The sequence below is a fragment of the Echiichthys vipera genome (assembly GCF_963691815.1).
Source record: "Echiichthys vipera genome assembly, chromosome: 12".
Taxonomy (NCBI): Eukaryota; Metazoa; Chordata; class Actinopteri; order Perciformes; family Trachinidae; genus Echiichthys; species Echiichthys vipera.
In genome coordinates, this window is record NC_139837.1 from 10,074,708 (window position 1) to 10,090,585 (window position 15,878).

At 40.4% G+C, this 15,878-nt stretch overlaps 3 protein-coding genes across 3 annotated transcripts; all 3 read left to right on the forward strand.

Annotated features, from left to right (window-relative positions):
- Positions 1-1,913: 1,913 nt before the first annotated feature.
- Positions 1,914-3,525, forward strand: LOC310955215 (protein FAM163A-like; the record flags this gene model as incomplete). The annotated part of the gene is made up of 2 exons (XM_083924998.1): positions 1,914-2,014; positions 3,148-3,525. Exons 1-2 carry the CDS (start codon positions 1,922-1,924, stop codon positions 3,523-3,525), a joined length of 471 nt encoding a protein of 156 aa, XP_083781124.1. The 5' UTR covers positions 1,914-1,921.
- Positions 3,526-7,655: 4,130 nt separating this feature from the next.
- Positions 7,656-11,745, forward strand: LOC310955041 (rab GTPase-activating protein 1-like). The gene is made up of 8 exons (XM_083924765.1): positions 7,656-7,980; positions 8,555-8,632; positions 8,741-8,851; positions 9,665-9,769; positions 9,858-9,941; positions 10,077-10,148; positions 10,303-10,581; positions 11,238-11,745. The coding sequence occupies exons 1-8, from the start codon at positions 7,870-7,872 to the stop codon at positions 11,469-11,471; spliced, it is 1,074 nt and encodes a 357-aa protein (XP_083780891.1). The 5' UTR covers positions 7,656-7,869; the 3' UTR covers positions 11,472-11,745.
- A 404-nt stretch (positions 11,746-12,149) lies between these two features.
- On the forward strand, positions 12,150-15,864 carry ebi3 (Epstein-Barr virus induced 3). Its single transcript, XM_083924997.1, has 6 exons — positions 12,150-12,248; positions 12,843-12,957; positions 13,072-13,165; positions 14,205-14,322; positions 14,465-14,628; positions 15,342-15,864. The coding sequence occupies exons 1-6, from the start codon at positions 12,155-12,157 to the stop codon at positions 15,495-15,497; spliced, it is 741 nt and encodes a 246-aa protein (XP_083781123.1). The 5' UTR covers positions 12,150-12,154; the 3' UTR covers positions 15,498-15,864.
- Positions 15,865-15,878: the final 14 nt, after the last annotated feature.

Sequence of the window (15,878 nt, forward strand, 5' to 3'; positions counted from 1 at the left end):
CAGAATATCTAAACTATGTCTGTCAGATGTCTTATGTGTCTTTCCTCACCATCAATCTGCATCAAATCCAGGAAATAACATGATGATGATGATAATTATGATGATGATGCTGATGATGATGATGATTATCAATGCAAATTTGAAAGGTGCTTTGGAATCAGAGTCCCCCACAAATTGCAGGAGGTGTACATGGGCAAAAAATTAGTATGCTGAAACTGTACTGCACATATGCATATAATACACCGGCCATATGGCAAGTGTGCAAGGTTTTGCTGCACTCAGCATGCTAATCCATATGCATCCTGAGTGTCTGTTTGCCATTCAAAGTGGTCCGTCGTAATTCAGTCACACTTTGCAATTGTTGCTTTTTAAGATTTATGTAGTCTAATTATGTATAATTGATTCCTATATCCATGGATCTTATTGTAAGGCAAGATTCCAGGAAACAGTAGATTTGATATATTTACTCTGGTGCTAAAACAACAAGTTGATTAATCTATTTTTTTTTAATATAATAAGTTGGTCTGGTTGCAGCTTCTCAAATGTGAGGACTTTCTGTTTTTCTCTGTCTCATTTCATTGTAAATTGAATACTTCTGCGTTAATGGCCATCATTAGCAGTGTGAAGAACGTCACTTAAGGCTGCAGTCATTTTTTGTTTGCCTTTTATGGGCTCAACAATTAACTTTTCGTAAGCTGAAATAAAAAGAAAAGCAAGGCCGAGCAGAGTGAAATAGAGTAGCAGATAGTTGTATACATATGGTCTGAAAAGGAATGGATTGGGTGTAAAATTATCATCATCAGCTGCAGCCGTGTATTTCTTTAATGTCATGACAGAAGCTTCTTCTTTCCCCCTGCAGGAGTTCCAGTGAGAGGAGGTTTTGAGAGTAACACTCCACAGGCCTGTCATGGTTTCCTACCTTCTTACACTCCTCCATCTCTGCATCTCCTGCTGTCTTCTAATGTAAGTCTCTTCTATCAAAGCTTAGATGTCACTGCTTTGTCAAGGGGTGTAACTACTTTTCCACTAAGCTCATGCATATTGACCATTTGTGGGTTTTTAAGTAATATGCTATAACTACTTGAATGAATAGCGGTTTCAAACCAGTGTGTCTCCAGCTGTATCATCTCTGAAACGCGGTCTGATATGATGTGAATGCGTCCTGAGACAAAAGAGCGATATCAATCTCGTCTCATTTTAAAAGAGAAAGCAAATATGTGGAGAAACCTACTCTTCCTCACAGGACGCAAGGGCTCAGCGGTTGGATGAGAATGAAAATAATGTGAGCCCAACAAAAGAGATTCGGGAGATTTTATAGCAAAGTGGTAAACCGCTCTCTCCATCGTTTCTTATTCAATTTGTGGTGATGTCATTTTGGATTTCAGGATTATGTCGTGTCGTTTGCTTTTAACATCTTGGGACCATGTCTGACAAGTGTTTTCACTGTAATGTTATCCCTTGGATCGTATCACATCATCATAAAAAACACCAAATTAGGGTTGAGTGATGTTAGGCTTGGAGCACTAAAGCTGTGAGATTGAGGTGTCTTTTTTCCTTTCCTTTAACATCTATCCATCTGCATCCGAGGTCTGAAACATCCCCAGCCGTCTGGTAACAGCTGCCTGAGAACCAACCACTTACAGCATGTTTCATCAGTTGAGGTTACGTCATGATGTTACATGAATTTACTAATTCAGCCTACATTGGTTATCTAAGCAGTTGTTATAGAAACCTTTGTTGGACATGAGTATGCTGAATATTATGCAGTTAATTTGCGCTACTGGGATCCAGTTGTCTAATAAGCCCATTCATGTTCTTGTTTCTGCCTCGCTCTTCTTCTATGTCTTCAAACTTCCATCCCAATCTCTTGCTTTCATCTCTCTCTGTCTCCCTCTAAAGGGTTTGATGGAGAGCTGGTCGAATGTCAGCGGGAACTATTGTTATATCCGGAGGAATTCTCGCCGGAGTGATACTGCTGTGCATCGTAGCAGTGCTCTGTTACTGTAGACTCCAGGTATCACTGTGTCACTGTGTTTGCATGAATGCGCTCACCCAACCTTGTATCAAGGTTAAAAATTCGGGTATCATTACAACCTTTTAACCTCAGTATAAAACATGAGAGTGAGCTCACTTCAATTCAATTCAATTTTATTAATAGTGCCAAATCATAACAAAAGTTATCTCAGGACACTTTACAGAATAGGTATAGACCACACTCTATGACTTATCAATGATTTACATTTTAGACCCAACAATTCCTCCATAGGATACAGTGGCAACGAAAACCTTCCCTATAACAGGCAGGAATGTTGGACAGACCCAGCTCTATGGAGGACGGACATATGTCTTAGCTAAGGGCTCGTAAGCCCTAGCTGTAAGCTTTATCAAAAAGGAAAGTTTGAAGTTTACTCTTAAATATGGGGACAGTGTCTGCCTCCTGAATAACACTTGGGAGTTGGTTTCAGAGGAGAGGAGCTTGGTAGCTGAGGGCTCTGCCTCCCATTTTACTTTTGGAGACTCTAGGAACGACAAGTAGCCCTGCATTCTCAAAGCGCAGCGATCTAGTCGGGTAATACGGTACTATGAGCTATTTAAGATACGACAGAGCCTGACCAATAAGAGCTTTGCTGGAGGAAAACACAACATCATCCAGAGTAACAATATCTTTAGCTATTGAGTTTCGGAGGTACAATAACTTCAGTTTTATCTGAGTTTATCGTCAGAAAATTGCAGGTCATCAGCATAACAATGAAAGTTTATGGAGTGCTTCCTTATAATATTTCCTAAGGGAAACATATATAAGGTGAATAGCATCGGTCTAAGGACAGAACCCTGTGGGACTCCGTGACTAACTTTAGTGTGTATGTAGGATTTGTCGTTAACATGTACAAACTGAGATATATCTGATAAATATGATTTAAACCAGCTCAGTGTGGTTCCCTTAATGCCAATTAGATGCTCTAGTCTGTGTAGCAGGATATGATGGTCAAAAGTGTCGAAGGCAGTACAAAGATCTAGTAAAACAAGCACAGAGACAAGTCCTTTGTCTGAAGCTATTCGAAGGTCGTTAGTAATTTTTACCAGTGCTGTCTGATTCATTCTAAATCCTGACTTCACTTCACCCACTTCCTTTTCTACCCTCTGCAGTATTACTGCTGTAAGAAGAATGATTCTGAGGTGGACATGGGCTCCGTGGTGGGAGCGGACCCTCTCTCTCACTTTCCCTGCAATGCCTGCAACGCCCTCGCCATGGACGGCGCGGCTATCACCCCTGTCTCTCTGGATCAGCTGGATGAGGGCTCTCACCACAACCACTGCCCCACCTGTTCGCCGTACACCCTCCGCGCTGGACTCACAGACGACATGCGTAACGGAGGGGAGCGGCTGGGCTTCCACACCTACTATGAGAACCCGTCCGTCTCTCTCCCGCTCTCTGCCAACCCGCATGGCTCCTCCCCTCTGATCTACTACGGTCCCACGGACATGTTTCCTCCCCCGCCACGCCCCTACAGCACCCAGGTCTGACCTCTGCTGCACCATAAAGACACATACTCACACATTTAGAAAACCTTTCTGACATACTTAACACACACTTGACATCTTGCACATGCCCTGTTGTTTGGGACTCAATTCAGGTGATGGATTTCAATACAGCACAGTTCCACATATGCACACATTACTGTACATGCTCACTTATGCCACAGATTCCAGACTCGTTGGTCCACTGGGAGGAGCCAATAAACTGAGCCCACTGACGGAGCCTGTGTGTGGGCTACAAACCTGTGGGACCAAACCCTTGGAGAGCTGTGGGCAGCAGCATAAACCAGTTTTACAACAGCAGGGAAGCCGTACATATACAATACAACCTAACTTTGTTTCACATGCGGTACTAAAATGTGTCTATAATAAGATGTGAGCGCACCTGGACTGATGCATCCTCCAAGCCACTTTTGAAGGCGATCAAGGACACACGTGACCATACATGTAGTATAGTGTGAACACAAAAGGGTCCCCAAGTCCATGTTCTTGTGTAGGAGGTAAGGATGCAAATATTAAGAAAATCCTATAGGTGTCGTTTATGACTTCAAAGTAATTGGAACACAAAATAGGCTAACTTTAAACAACTGATGTGCTTTTTTTTTGAGTCATGGATTAAATCAAACAAAACAACTTCCTGAATCATTTCCAAATACTTTCCTGGGAAGTTTCCTGGACTTAACTATGTCATTTTGTACTAATCGTAGGAAAATTAGGAATGTCCTTGAAAGAAAAAACTTAAACCCAACTAAATGGTAATTGACTGTTTATTATTAGTAACTTTATTCTCCATACACAGTAGGTCAAATTTTACATGCTTGCCTGTTCACATCTTTTTTCAAATATTCAGCTGATCTGCTACTAAAAACTCTCTACGTTATGCTAGTAATTAATTAGGATTAATTAATTAGTGTAAAAAGTGTGTTTAACCAGTCTATATTTTCCCTACAATTAACACCGAATTACGCGGGTCTTTTAGGAAACTCAGTGTTGAAGTATAGGTAAATTATTATCATCACGGACCAAAAAATTAAAGCAGTACCAAATGCTTTGCTCCTGAGATAACACTTAAACAAATCATTATGTTACAGGACCTCAATTTGTTTTGTTTTTTGTCTTTTTTTAGACAGGACCTGTGTGTAGGATCTAGTGGCTCTGAACTCAATGCCCCGCCCCTAACCCTCCCTTTCTAAGCGTGTTCAGTAGATGCTACGGTTTGGTTTGTCCTTTCTGGTTTAAGAAAACAAAAACACTGTTCTTAGCTTCAGGGGATTATACACAAATGAAAACATAATTGTAAATATTATATTCCATTACTGCTAATAGATCTCCCTGAATCCGGCACATCGGTCCTTTCAAAACAAAAGTCTGCCCGTTCCCTGTCTGAAGCCTACCCTGTTCCTGACCTCTCAATCATTGATCGATTGACGATTGATTATGAGTGGTTCTAGTATCACAAACTCCTCAAACACCGATGAATAATTTGCCTTGTAAAACACCGTAGATACGATTTTCAAGGCCCTAGCCACGGAAATCCTGTTCTTCGCCTGTGCGGCACGACAGGGACTGTTCTTGTTTGTTTGGGTTTTTTAAGCACCAGCCAAAATGTTCTGCTAAACATAAACGAAAATGAGAGCTGCGAGGTGGAGATTTATTGTGAAGACAGGTGTTGGCTGCAGTTTGTTGTAGCTTGGTCTTTACAGCATGGCTACGTCACATGACACAGAGAAGGGCCTCCACCTCTTAGTTTCTGTTATTCTCTCCTGCTTTGTCCCCCCTCTCCCTATTCTGGTGTTAACTGAAAGGGTCAATACTAGCCTGAGAACCCCTCCTCCCCCTCCACCTCTTCCCGCTTACTGTACATGAGGGCTAACAGTTTTTCTATTAGGTGATTTTTTTTTTGTGCATCTTGCAATTATTTGAAGGAGTCTAGTTTTAGCCTGCTCAAAACAAAAGTATGCTAGGATAGTATGAATTTAGTTTGCTTGTGTTTTCACTAAAATGAAACTAGACTCCTGAAAGGAGGCTGGTTCTGCAGTGTCTTCCATATAAGTCGATGTATTTAACTTTTCATGTTTACAGATGAAGATGGACGGAAATAAATATTTTAGGGGTGTTGTAGGCGATAACGAGACACCAGAGGATCATGTATCATACTTTGTTGATCTTGAAACTTAAGTTTTGTATCTTATAAGCCATTATATCTGCTATACAGTACAGTAACAAGATGCAGTGTTATTCCACAGTATATGCCTGAATCTATATATTTTTAAGGAGTGTTGTAGTTTTTGTGAGGGATGTCAGGTTTGGAGTGTGTTTTAGTGAGCGTGTACCAAATGTGAGTTTTCCATACCCTCTCAGTTATTCTTCCATCTTGATTTTTCTCTGTCTCTGTGCCAGTTATAATACAACAAAGGTATACAGTGAGAAGACAATGGAAATGTACATTTGTAATGGAAAATTCACTTTACAATTCTCCTTATCTTAAGCTAAAATGTGAAAAGTGTTAAAAATACAGTGATATTCAGCCAAACAGATTGAAGATTATTACTTAAAAGACATATAAAAGATATTTAGTCTGTATTTTCTCACACCACATTGTTTCCACTGAGATGTGAGCTTTATTATCACATCTGCTACCTTTCCTCACCTCACATCCCCTTGTTATTCGGAAGTAGGTGCAAAATTATGTAGGTAAAACAGCATTTTTTTTTGTTCATTTAGACGCCCACTCAGCATTAGTGTTCACTGTCTGCCTCATAGCCAATATACTCCCACAATATGGTCCCCACAGTTTGGTGATGACCAATTTGTTCCACCATAAAGAGCACCATTGCTGTATCAGAACTGAAAGGTTATTTTAAGGTTCCTTTTCCTTTTTCTGACTGTTAAAATTTGTATTTTTCAGATTTTTCTGTATGAAACTAGAGTAAGTTTTGGTATTCCCTGATACAGTGCAAGAAAAAATCCACCACGTTTCACAAAATGTTCCCTCTTTTTTGGAATAAATGTTTATATCTGCCTGGACTTTTTATTCATGTGTCTTCGCTCACAATGACTCAGCCAGTTGATGCACAAGATGTTGTAATCACAGTTTCTGGTAAAAAAAAAAAAAAGAAAAAGCACCAAAATATAGCAAGAAGTGTTGAAAAACCACAGAGGGAAAAACTTGACTAAACACTTAAACACAGAAGTGAAAAGTAGATGCACGTTTAAGCTTAAAGAAAGGGAAGTGAAACTGATGTGGACGAAGACAATAAAAGTGATAGATTTCAGGGAGAAATCAAGGGAAACTGCACCCGTGATGTGAAAGTAAGGGGGGGGAGGAGGGTGTCGTTTACGGGCAGAGGTGCTGACTCTTTGTCATTCTGCATTCATGCTTTGGTTTTCCTCTATCACTTTACCTGCTGGACCCGTTTACTCTCCTGTCAGGCTGCTCAGCCCAAGACAATAATAGACTGTGGAGCTTGTGTCACGCCAACACCCCGGGGTGGAATACCACATCAATTGCTCCGTCCTGATACATCAGAAGTGTTCATCTGGGTGTCTGGCAGGTTCACACAGCATCTCTGCCAGCTAGTAAAAGAGTGTCAACAAAAGCAATAAATTAAAATGGATGTTAATTCAAATGTATGACCAAAAAAAAAGGGCATTGTGGGAGCTCATTATCGGCAAACAAATCAGAATCAAGCAGGCTTGACTTGATTTATTTGAGAGTTGGGGGTTACAAACAGCGGTTGTTTGTGTGTGAGAGAGAGAATGATGGCAGGTGAGAAAAAGTGGGTGTGTCTAAGGCTGTTCTTTCACACACACACACACACACAAACACAAACACACGCACACACACATGCTCAGGTCTTATTTAAACCCTGTTGAACCTGTTACTGCCTATACACCCATATCACACACGCCCCCTTTACCTGGCACTGTGTGTTAAGTGACTCTGTCTGCTACTGAGTGTGTTTTAAGTGTAGGTGCAATTCACCTGTGGGAGGATCTCTCTGTCTGTTATTCACCTTTGGACCGCAAGCAGAGTTTATTTTTATCGTGACGACTTGGACTTTATCCTAACTATTTCCTGTTCATGCTCATAAACTGGATTGACTTCTCCCGTGCATCATCGCAAGTTTGAAACTGAGACGGCTCCAACTCTTTCTGAACTCACTTTTACATCTCCAATTCACATAAGAGATACTATCGTTTCGGCTTGTGTCCAACACTCCTGGTGGATTTTCTCTGAATTGGAATTGCAGGCTTTACCTGTAAAAGGCTGTTATTGTCTGTGTGAGTTAGCAGCTCCTGTGGGGGGGCTGCATACAGTATTAGTGCAAGATGATGGAAGACGTGTCCATGACGATGGCGTATGATGCCCAAGTTATGGACCAGATGACAGAAGAGGAGATCCTGGCCTGCCTGGTGGATGAAACAGGACCTACAGTCACAGTAAGCCTCACTTATAGTTGCTTTTACATCACCACAATTAATATCAACAACTGTACCACAATGACAGAGTAACCATTAATGAGATCCAAAACCATTACATTGTTGTTATTTTTTTTAAATAACTCCTGGATTTTCTTGAATACAGTAAAAATGTCTTATTTCCTCTTTGGCATTAATGCAGAGAACATCTTTGCTTATTAGCATGTGAAGATTTGCTAAAGACACTATTACAATATAGACCGCACACTGTAACACAAAGCATTCCTCTGCATGTCAGATGTGATTCGAGATCACTGATCACTTTAGACATTTGAGATATGGAAATTGTCAGTTCACGCTTAAAATAAATCCTCCCCTCCCTCATTTTTCCTTTATGTTTCCTAAATGATCCATCCTCCTCATGTGCTCGGCTCTATCTAATCTCATGCATATCCCTATCTTCATCTCTCTATTCTCGATTTGTCGCGCTCAAACAGCATCCGGCACCAGATCTGTTTGGAGGAGATAGCTTTCTTCAGCTCAGTCAAATACGACGACGACGTTATTTCATGAGGCATTGACTCTCTCCCCTCAGGTCCCAACGAAGAAAGCTAAACTGAGGGAAAGCCGGCTTCAAATAATGGATGAAGAAGCACATTTGGACAAATATCTGGTAAGAAATTGTTCACCTCCTCAAGAAACAGATACATTTAAGTTACTCCAATATCTGTCTTTCAGCCTCAGCTTCCCTGATAGATATTTCTGTGTTTTCGTTTTCCAGAAGGAGAACCTTCGGCTGCAGCAGGCCAGCCATCGTTTGGAGCAGGAGAATGACAACCTGGCCCACAGACTGATCACCAGCAAGGTCGCCCTGAGGAGCGCTTTGGACAAGGTACGGTTAGTTATTTAAACAAAAACAAAAAATCCCCTCTTGAAAGTCATAACTCAGCCTCTTAGCAGATGGCCAAACTACAAACTTAATAAAAGTTTTCCAGCATTAAAATAGAAAGTCTTTAGTTTTACATGAGCTCAAAATGTCAACTGCTCGGCAAAAAAAAAGGCTGATTAAGATTGTTATTTTTCCAAGAAATAGCTCAAACATAACCCTGAAACATTCAGGAATGAAGTTGAACCAAAATTTCAATGGTTGTTTCTCATCTCATCTCATCTTCATCCGCTTATCCGGGGTCGGGTTGCGGGGGCAGCAGCTTTAGCAGGGGACATCAAAACTTCCCTTTCCCGGGCCACATTAACCAGCTCTAACTGGGGGATCCCGAGGCGTTCCCAGGTCAGTGTGGAGATATAATCTCTCCACCTGGTCCTGGGTCTTCCCCGAGGCCTCCTCCCAGCTGGACGTGCCTGGAACAACTCCCTAGGGAGGCGCCCAGGGTTCATCCTTACTAGATGCCCAAACCACCTCAACTGGCTCCTTTCAACGCTAAGGAGCAGCGGCTCTACTCCGAGTTCCTCATGGATGGCTGAACTTCTCACCCTCTCTCTAAGGGAGACTCCAGCCCCCCTCCTGAGAAAACCCATTTCGGCCGCTTGTACCCGCGACCTCGTTCTTTCGGTCATGTCCCAGCTTTCATGATCATAACATTATTTTCCGAAATATGAATTCATATAAACAATGAATTAATGAACATAAAAAATGTTCATTTCAACCTAGAGTATATGCGCTGACCAGAATAAAATGTGTTTGCAGGTGGAGGACAGAGTGGACGAACTCACCAAAGACCTATTTCAAACCAGACACCGACTGAAGGCTACAGAAGAGGAGAAGAGAGGGAAAGAGGAGGAAGCTGCAGTGGTAAGATTCTTTTATAACACCTCACAGTTTTTCAGGTTCCATTCAATGGTTGACATGCATGAGTTAAGGATTTAATCTCTTCTTACAGTCGAAGGAAGTGTTTAGGAGAGAGCTGGAGAAGGCAGAGCAGGAAGTCACAAGGTCTTCAGGTATCATCGCGGACTACAAACAGGTAGAAAGAATCAATGAGTGGAATGAGAAAAATGAGACTGTTTGGAATTAGGAAATACTGTACGCTTCATAAGCTGATATAGTAATGAAGTATGCAATGCTGCCTAATGATGTTGATGCTCTTTCTTCTGCTCAGATCTGCTCCCAGCTGACAAACCGTCTGGAGAGGCAGCAGGCCGCCCACAGAGAGGAGTTGGATTCACTCAAGGTGATAACAGCTTTTTTACAGCTCTTATTTTCCTCTGTCAGGCTTCCACATGAACACAATGTTGTCTCAGTGTTTATTTTTTAAAGCTGGATATCATATTTTGGGCAGATAAGTCTTCACTCTGTCTCACCTTCTGCCTATTATTCCTTTGCAGAGTGCAGTGAAGGCTTGCTCACACTGTCAGCACGTCGTAGAATCAGATGAACCGTCGGCCACAGCTCAGAAGTCTCCAACAGCAGCAGCAGCTATAGAAGGCCACGGGATGACTAAACCAGGCCATGAAGAGCCCAATGAAGGTCTCGAAAAGCAGAGAAAACCAGAGCAGAGACGAAATGACCAGGAGAAGGAGTCCCTCAGGGCCCAGGTCAGGGAGCTTGAGCAGGAGTTGGCCAAGACCAAACTCCAAATGGTGGAGGCCAAGTGCAAGATCCAGGTCAGAGCAAACTGTCAAACCATCACACAGCATGTATAAATATAAATTTTTGTGAATCTAAACATGCAATATCAAGGTCACATCATCATAACAAATAATGCCTCATCAATTTAATATCTACAAGAATGTAAATGAAACTCACACACAGAGGACAGGGTTTGTACTTTTGGGTACTTTCCTGGGAATGTAGTCACTCCCTGTCACTAACCAAAAAATAATAATATATAATAATAATTTAACTGCCTGCCTAACTGTCATTCAGGAAGGAGGGATCAACTTCAACTGTAGAAGAATATTCATTGAGGTTAGCAACAGAGAAAAACTTTGGCTATTGGACCCCATTGTTATAAAGCATTCTTATTGCATCTAGGCCAATACGAAGACAGGAAATAAGACAGGATTTCCCCTGTCTAGACACGGAATAACCCTGCAGGTAGATGATGAAAACTCTGTTAGATCTTTTAGACCATCTTGGAAGTGATGACCGAGATGGGGGAGTGATGGGCTGAACTATAGGCCGTTATACTTTTGGTGTTAAATTTAAGAACTAGAAAAACACAAGAATAGAGAGAAATACAAGATATAGACTAAAATAAACTTGTGATAAAGTAAAGTTCACATCTTCCTGCTGCATTTCTCACATATTCTATTTTCAGGAGCTGGAGCACCAGAAAGGAATCCTGGCCAACGATCTCCAGGAAGCAAAGAACAGCTGGATCAGCAAAGCCTTCACCTCCCTGCGGACTTCCAGCGGAGCGGGGCTTCATAGTATCAGCATTCCCAAAGATGGCGCTCCCACACTGGGCTGGAACCTCCACAGTGGCGCCCTCTCTGCATGGAGCACCAAGAAACTGTTGAGGCCTCTCAGAGACAATCGAGAAAATGTCTGACAGCTCAGACTGTGAAAGCGCAGATCAAGCGGACACACTAGAAGGATCAGACCTCAGAGTATTATTTGACAATGTTATGTGCAGAATGTAGTCAGTATTGTAGCTGCTATTTATGTTTTGGGCAGTAGAGGGTGATAGAGTGGGAAAAGACAGGTACTCTCTTGTAGCTTACGTACTGTATCCATTAATGAAGTTATTTCTATATTTATAAACCGAATCCAGGTGACTTTTTGTACATATCATGTGTACTTGTGCTGGACTTTATGCGTCTTTATTTGTAATCCAATTTACAGCGATATTAAAGAAAGTATTACACAAGTTTGTGTGTATGACATAAGGAAACCTGACTCAACAGAGATGAAACGGGTCTTTCTGAAAGAGGTTTTCCTGTGATACACCACAGTCACTGTTCCTCTTTCATTTTGACCACGGTGGCTATATAGCCGCCGCTCAAACACACAGACGAGAGACGTCGGCAGGCTGTAACAGGGTTCGTTATCTCTGAACTTTGGCATGCATAAAAAAGTAGACCATAACAAGTCTACAGAGGGAAGAACAAAGGACCCATAGAACAGGATAGTCAATATCTTGCATGAGTGAAGGTGAACTGCAGTTTACAACATTTTCAGACAAACTCGACTTTGCGGTAATAATTTCTCCTCTGTGAAGCATTGATGGCTGTGATGGTTGGGGGTGTGTGTGTCACCGTGACCCTCCTCATGTGTGTTCTTGGAGGCCAAGCACTGAAGCTGCTGAGGGTGACCGCAACATCAAGGAGTGAGTACCAATCTGAGTGACATTATGCTGATGGTGTAGGTTTTGTGGTGCTCAAGGTACACGCGTCTTTCCAACCAGCATTACATTTGACCAAGAATCCCAAAAACAGAAAACACAATAAAAGTTTTGTAGTCATTTTACTTTTTTCTACTATGTCAGGAAAGCTTTATTTATATCATGCGGTCAATGTTAGCACTTCTGGGAAAGTGCTTTATGAGAAAATAATAATGATCTTATTGAAAAGTCATTGATTTTCAAAGATGATGCTGATGATGATCTGTCTGTGATGCTGATATTACACACTGAAAGTCACAGGTGTTTTTCTACCTGCTCTAAATGTGGCAAGAATGACATGAGGCCATTTTGTGCCATTATTTTATGTTGTGTCGACCTTTTATGAGATATTCCAACTTATATTTTATTAGTTTTATTGAATATTTCATTGATTTTTATCTTTTAAGTGAGAAACAAGAGAGAAAGGACATAATATTTAAACACATTTTTTACATAGCGGCAACACGTTAAAAGAAATACAAACATTTTCTGTATGTTATGCTCTCCTCATGTCCCACATCGTGTCATTTCTTCCCTCAGATCCTCCCTCCACTCCCACGGTGAATTGTTGGTGTTCAAGCTACCCAAACATAACTCTTTGCTCCTGGCCCGAACCCTCTCAATACCCACCAACACAATACATTGCCACCTACAGGTAAATCTGATGGAGAAAGCATCTGTCCTCCTCCTGTGTGCTGACCCAAACCATACTTCAGTTGTCAAGTGTCATTAAGGAGCTCATTTACATGTGTATTAATGTGTTCGACAGTGAGCGACACAGACAGCCGGACACCAAGCAGTGCCATCTCATCCAACCCGGCTCCTCTGATCTGATTTCAGCATCGTCGCCCTCATCTGAACGGGTAACACCTTTATTTACCTTTGCAACAGATAGACTGTATCTTTAGCTGAAGAGTATGGAGGACAGAAGATGCAAAGATAACATTAAAATAAATAAATGGCTCTATAAATAAATGTAATGCCATTAAATGTACAAAAAAAGATAAATATAAAATGAATGTAGGCATTAATTCACTGATGTAAACTGATATTTCTGTTTGAATTTGTTTCTATATTTCTTTAACTTTGTATTAATTGCCCTGTTTACTTATTTTCCCATTTAGTTCCTATTTAATACATTTGTAAAAAGAAAGCAATACATAAATGAATAAATGATATTAGGGAAATAAAAAGGGGCAGGGCGGTGCAAATGGGAAAATACGCGGAAATAAATAGGGGAGTTCAACATCAATTTAGATTATATCTCTTTATAATATCATTTTTGTTACAGTTAATGGCAAATGTATTCATTTATCAAGTCATTCATTTAATGTTTTGGCAATTTACTTCCTCTTAAGAAGAGGGGGTTTTCAATTTGAGTCAAAATGAAACCAAGCACATGATGATGATTATATTATTATATAAATATTATGATGCAAATGATACTGCAATGTTGATGGCACTCACCTCCATTTCAAAGCTGGTTACAGCAGATTGGCTGAGTTTAAGAAATTGTATTTATGTTTATACATCAGCTGCAACAGACCAGTTTCATGTTTGTCTTGTGAATCTGAGGTGAAAAGTAAGACAAGAGAAATAAGTAGTGCTGTGCTTGGTTGCTATCAGTAATGCATTTATTGTAGTGGGTATTCTCCTCAGCATATTTATATATTTTATTATAAATATTTATTCATATTTTATTGTATGGTTTACTAATAAATTCCAATTTTTAAAATAAATTAAAAAAATGAGCTGTCAGTGTGCAAAAAAAATAGCAAAGTAGTTATGAAATTGAGACATGAAATATACTAAAAAACATGTTTATAATTTATACAATATACAAGATATAAATAATATATTACCTAGCATCACACATAATTCTATATGTATTTGTTATTTTAGCTCTGGCACTGCCACCTGCCCAACCTGAAGCTTCTCACGGACTACATCGTCAACGTCACGGCGGTTTATTCTGGTGGAAGCAGCTCCCATCTGTCAAGTTTCATGTTGGAGGATATAGGTGAGAACAGAGAATAGAGAAAGTGATGAATGTTTGCTGTGGCTCACAAGGGTGAGACAATTAAGCTTGATTTGATCATTTAGTGCCTATCATAAAGACACTTGTTCTTATTTGAAGCGTCTGTCTTTGTCTCCTTCTCTAGTGAAACCAGATCCGCCCATAGACGTTCGGGTTTCCCCTCATGAAATCAGAAACTCGTTGGTTGAATGGTCTCCTCCCCCGACTTGGGCTAACCTGGACATCTTCCCCCTAAAGTACCAGATACTGTACCAGTGGGAAAACAGGGGCACCCCAAAGTCTGTCAATGTAAGTCTACTAACAGCTGTACTGTGACACTCACACACACACATACACACACACACACACACACACACACATACACACACACACACACACACACACACACACACACACACACACACACTCACACACTCACACATACACACCAGAGACATTAAAAATGTCTCAGAAAGTCCCTTCGTCTGTGGAAACCCTTCTCATTTCGGCGAAACTAAAATGTTTTCTGATTATTTGCAATTGTTTATTTGACTCTATCTTATTAAAATGTCTAATGAATGAATACATCTGTGTGAAAATGGGCAATAGAGAGACAATAATCTGTACATCATTTGGGAAAAACATGATAGTTACCTAGAAAAGATCATCCTGGAGTCTTTTTTATATTCAAGTGTTCTCCAACAAATCTGCATCATTCTAAAATAACATAACACTAGATTTTTGATGGTGACTCACTCCTGCCACCTAAAAACAGGCAAACACATGTCAAATGTAGACAAATGTTGTTTGAAATGCAGTTTATTTCCTCATCTAAAATGATAAGTTTGATATTCTGGTAAATACGTTTATTCATGTTAATTAGTGAGCTTTAGAGGTCCTGGAAGGTAGTTATTTAACCTTTAATCTGCAAACTATTCCTTTTAACCAGTTTATTCAAATAGAGCCATTGTGATGTATTTTGAACCTCCAGATGTTGAATTAATACAGATTTTCTCCTCCAGCTGGGTCCATTTGAGAGCACCAAGGTTGAACTGAAGGGGCTGACCCAAGGAAGGACCTACCTGTTCCAGGTGTGCGCTAAGGAGCTGCTGGGTTTGGGCGAGTGCAGCGACTGGAGCCCTCCTGTGAAAATAACCATACCAAGAGCGAAGTTGTAGAGACTCCCTCTCACTTCCTGGTTTATTTAACCCTCTCCTTTCAAGCTATCAGTGAAGTAAAGCTGAAAAACTGTAGACAGGTTGCATCCTTTAATGCACAAGCAATGCAAGCTATCGATATTTTGTTTTATTTATAAAGGAATGAATTGATATTATCTGTACAGTGTACAATCAACATTTCCATATATATACTGTATACATACTGTATATACAGTTTACTGTTTATGTATATTTATATATATTTTTAATACTGTTGGTCTGTGTTGATTGTCTTTGGATAATATAGAAACCATACTGTAAGACGTTGTAATAATTGGTCATTTTTACCCCTTTTAAGACATGTTTTACTATATTTTTAAATGTGTGGCAGCTCCACATTTG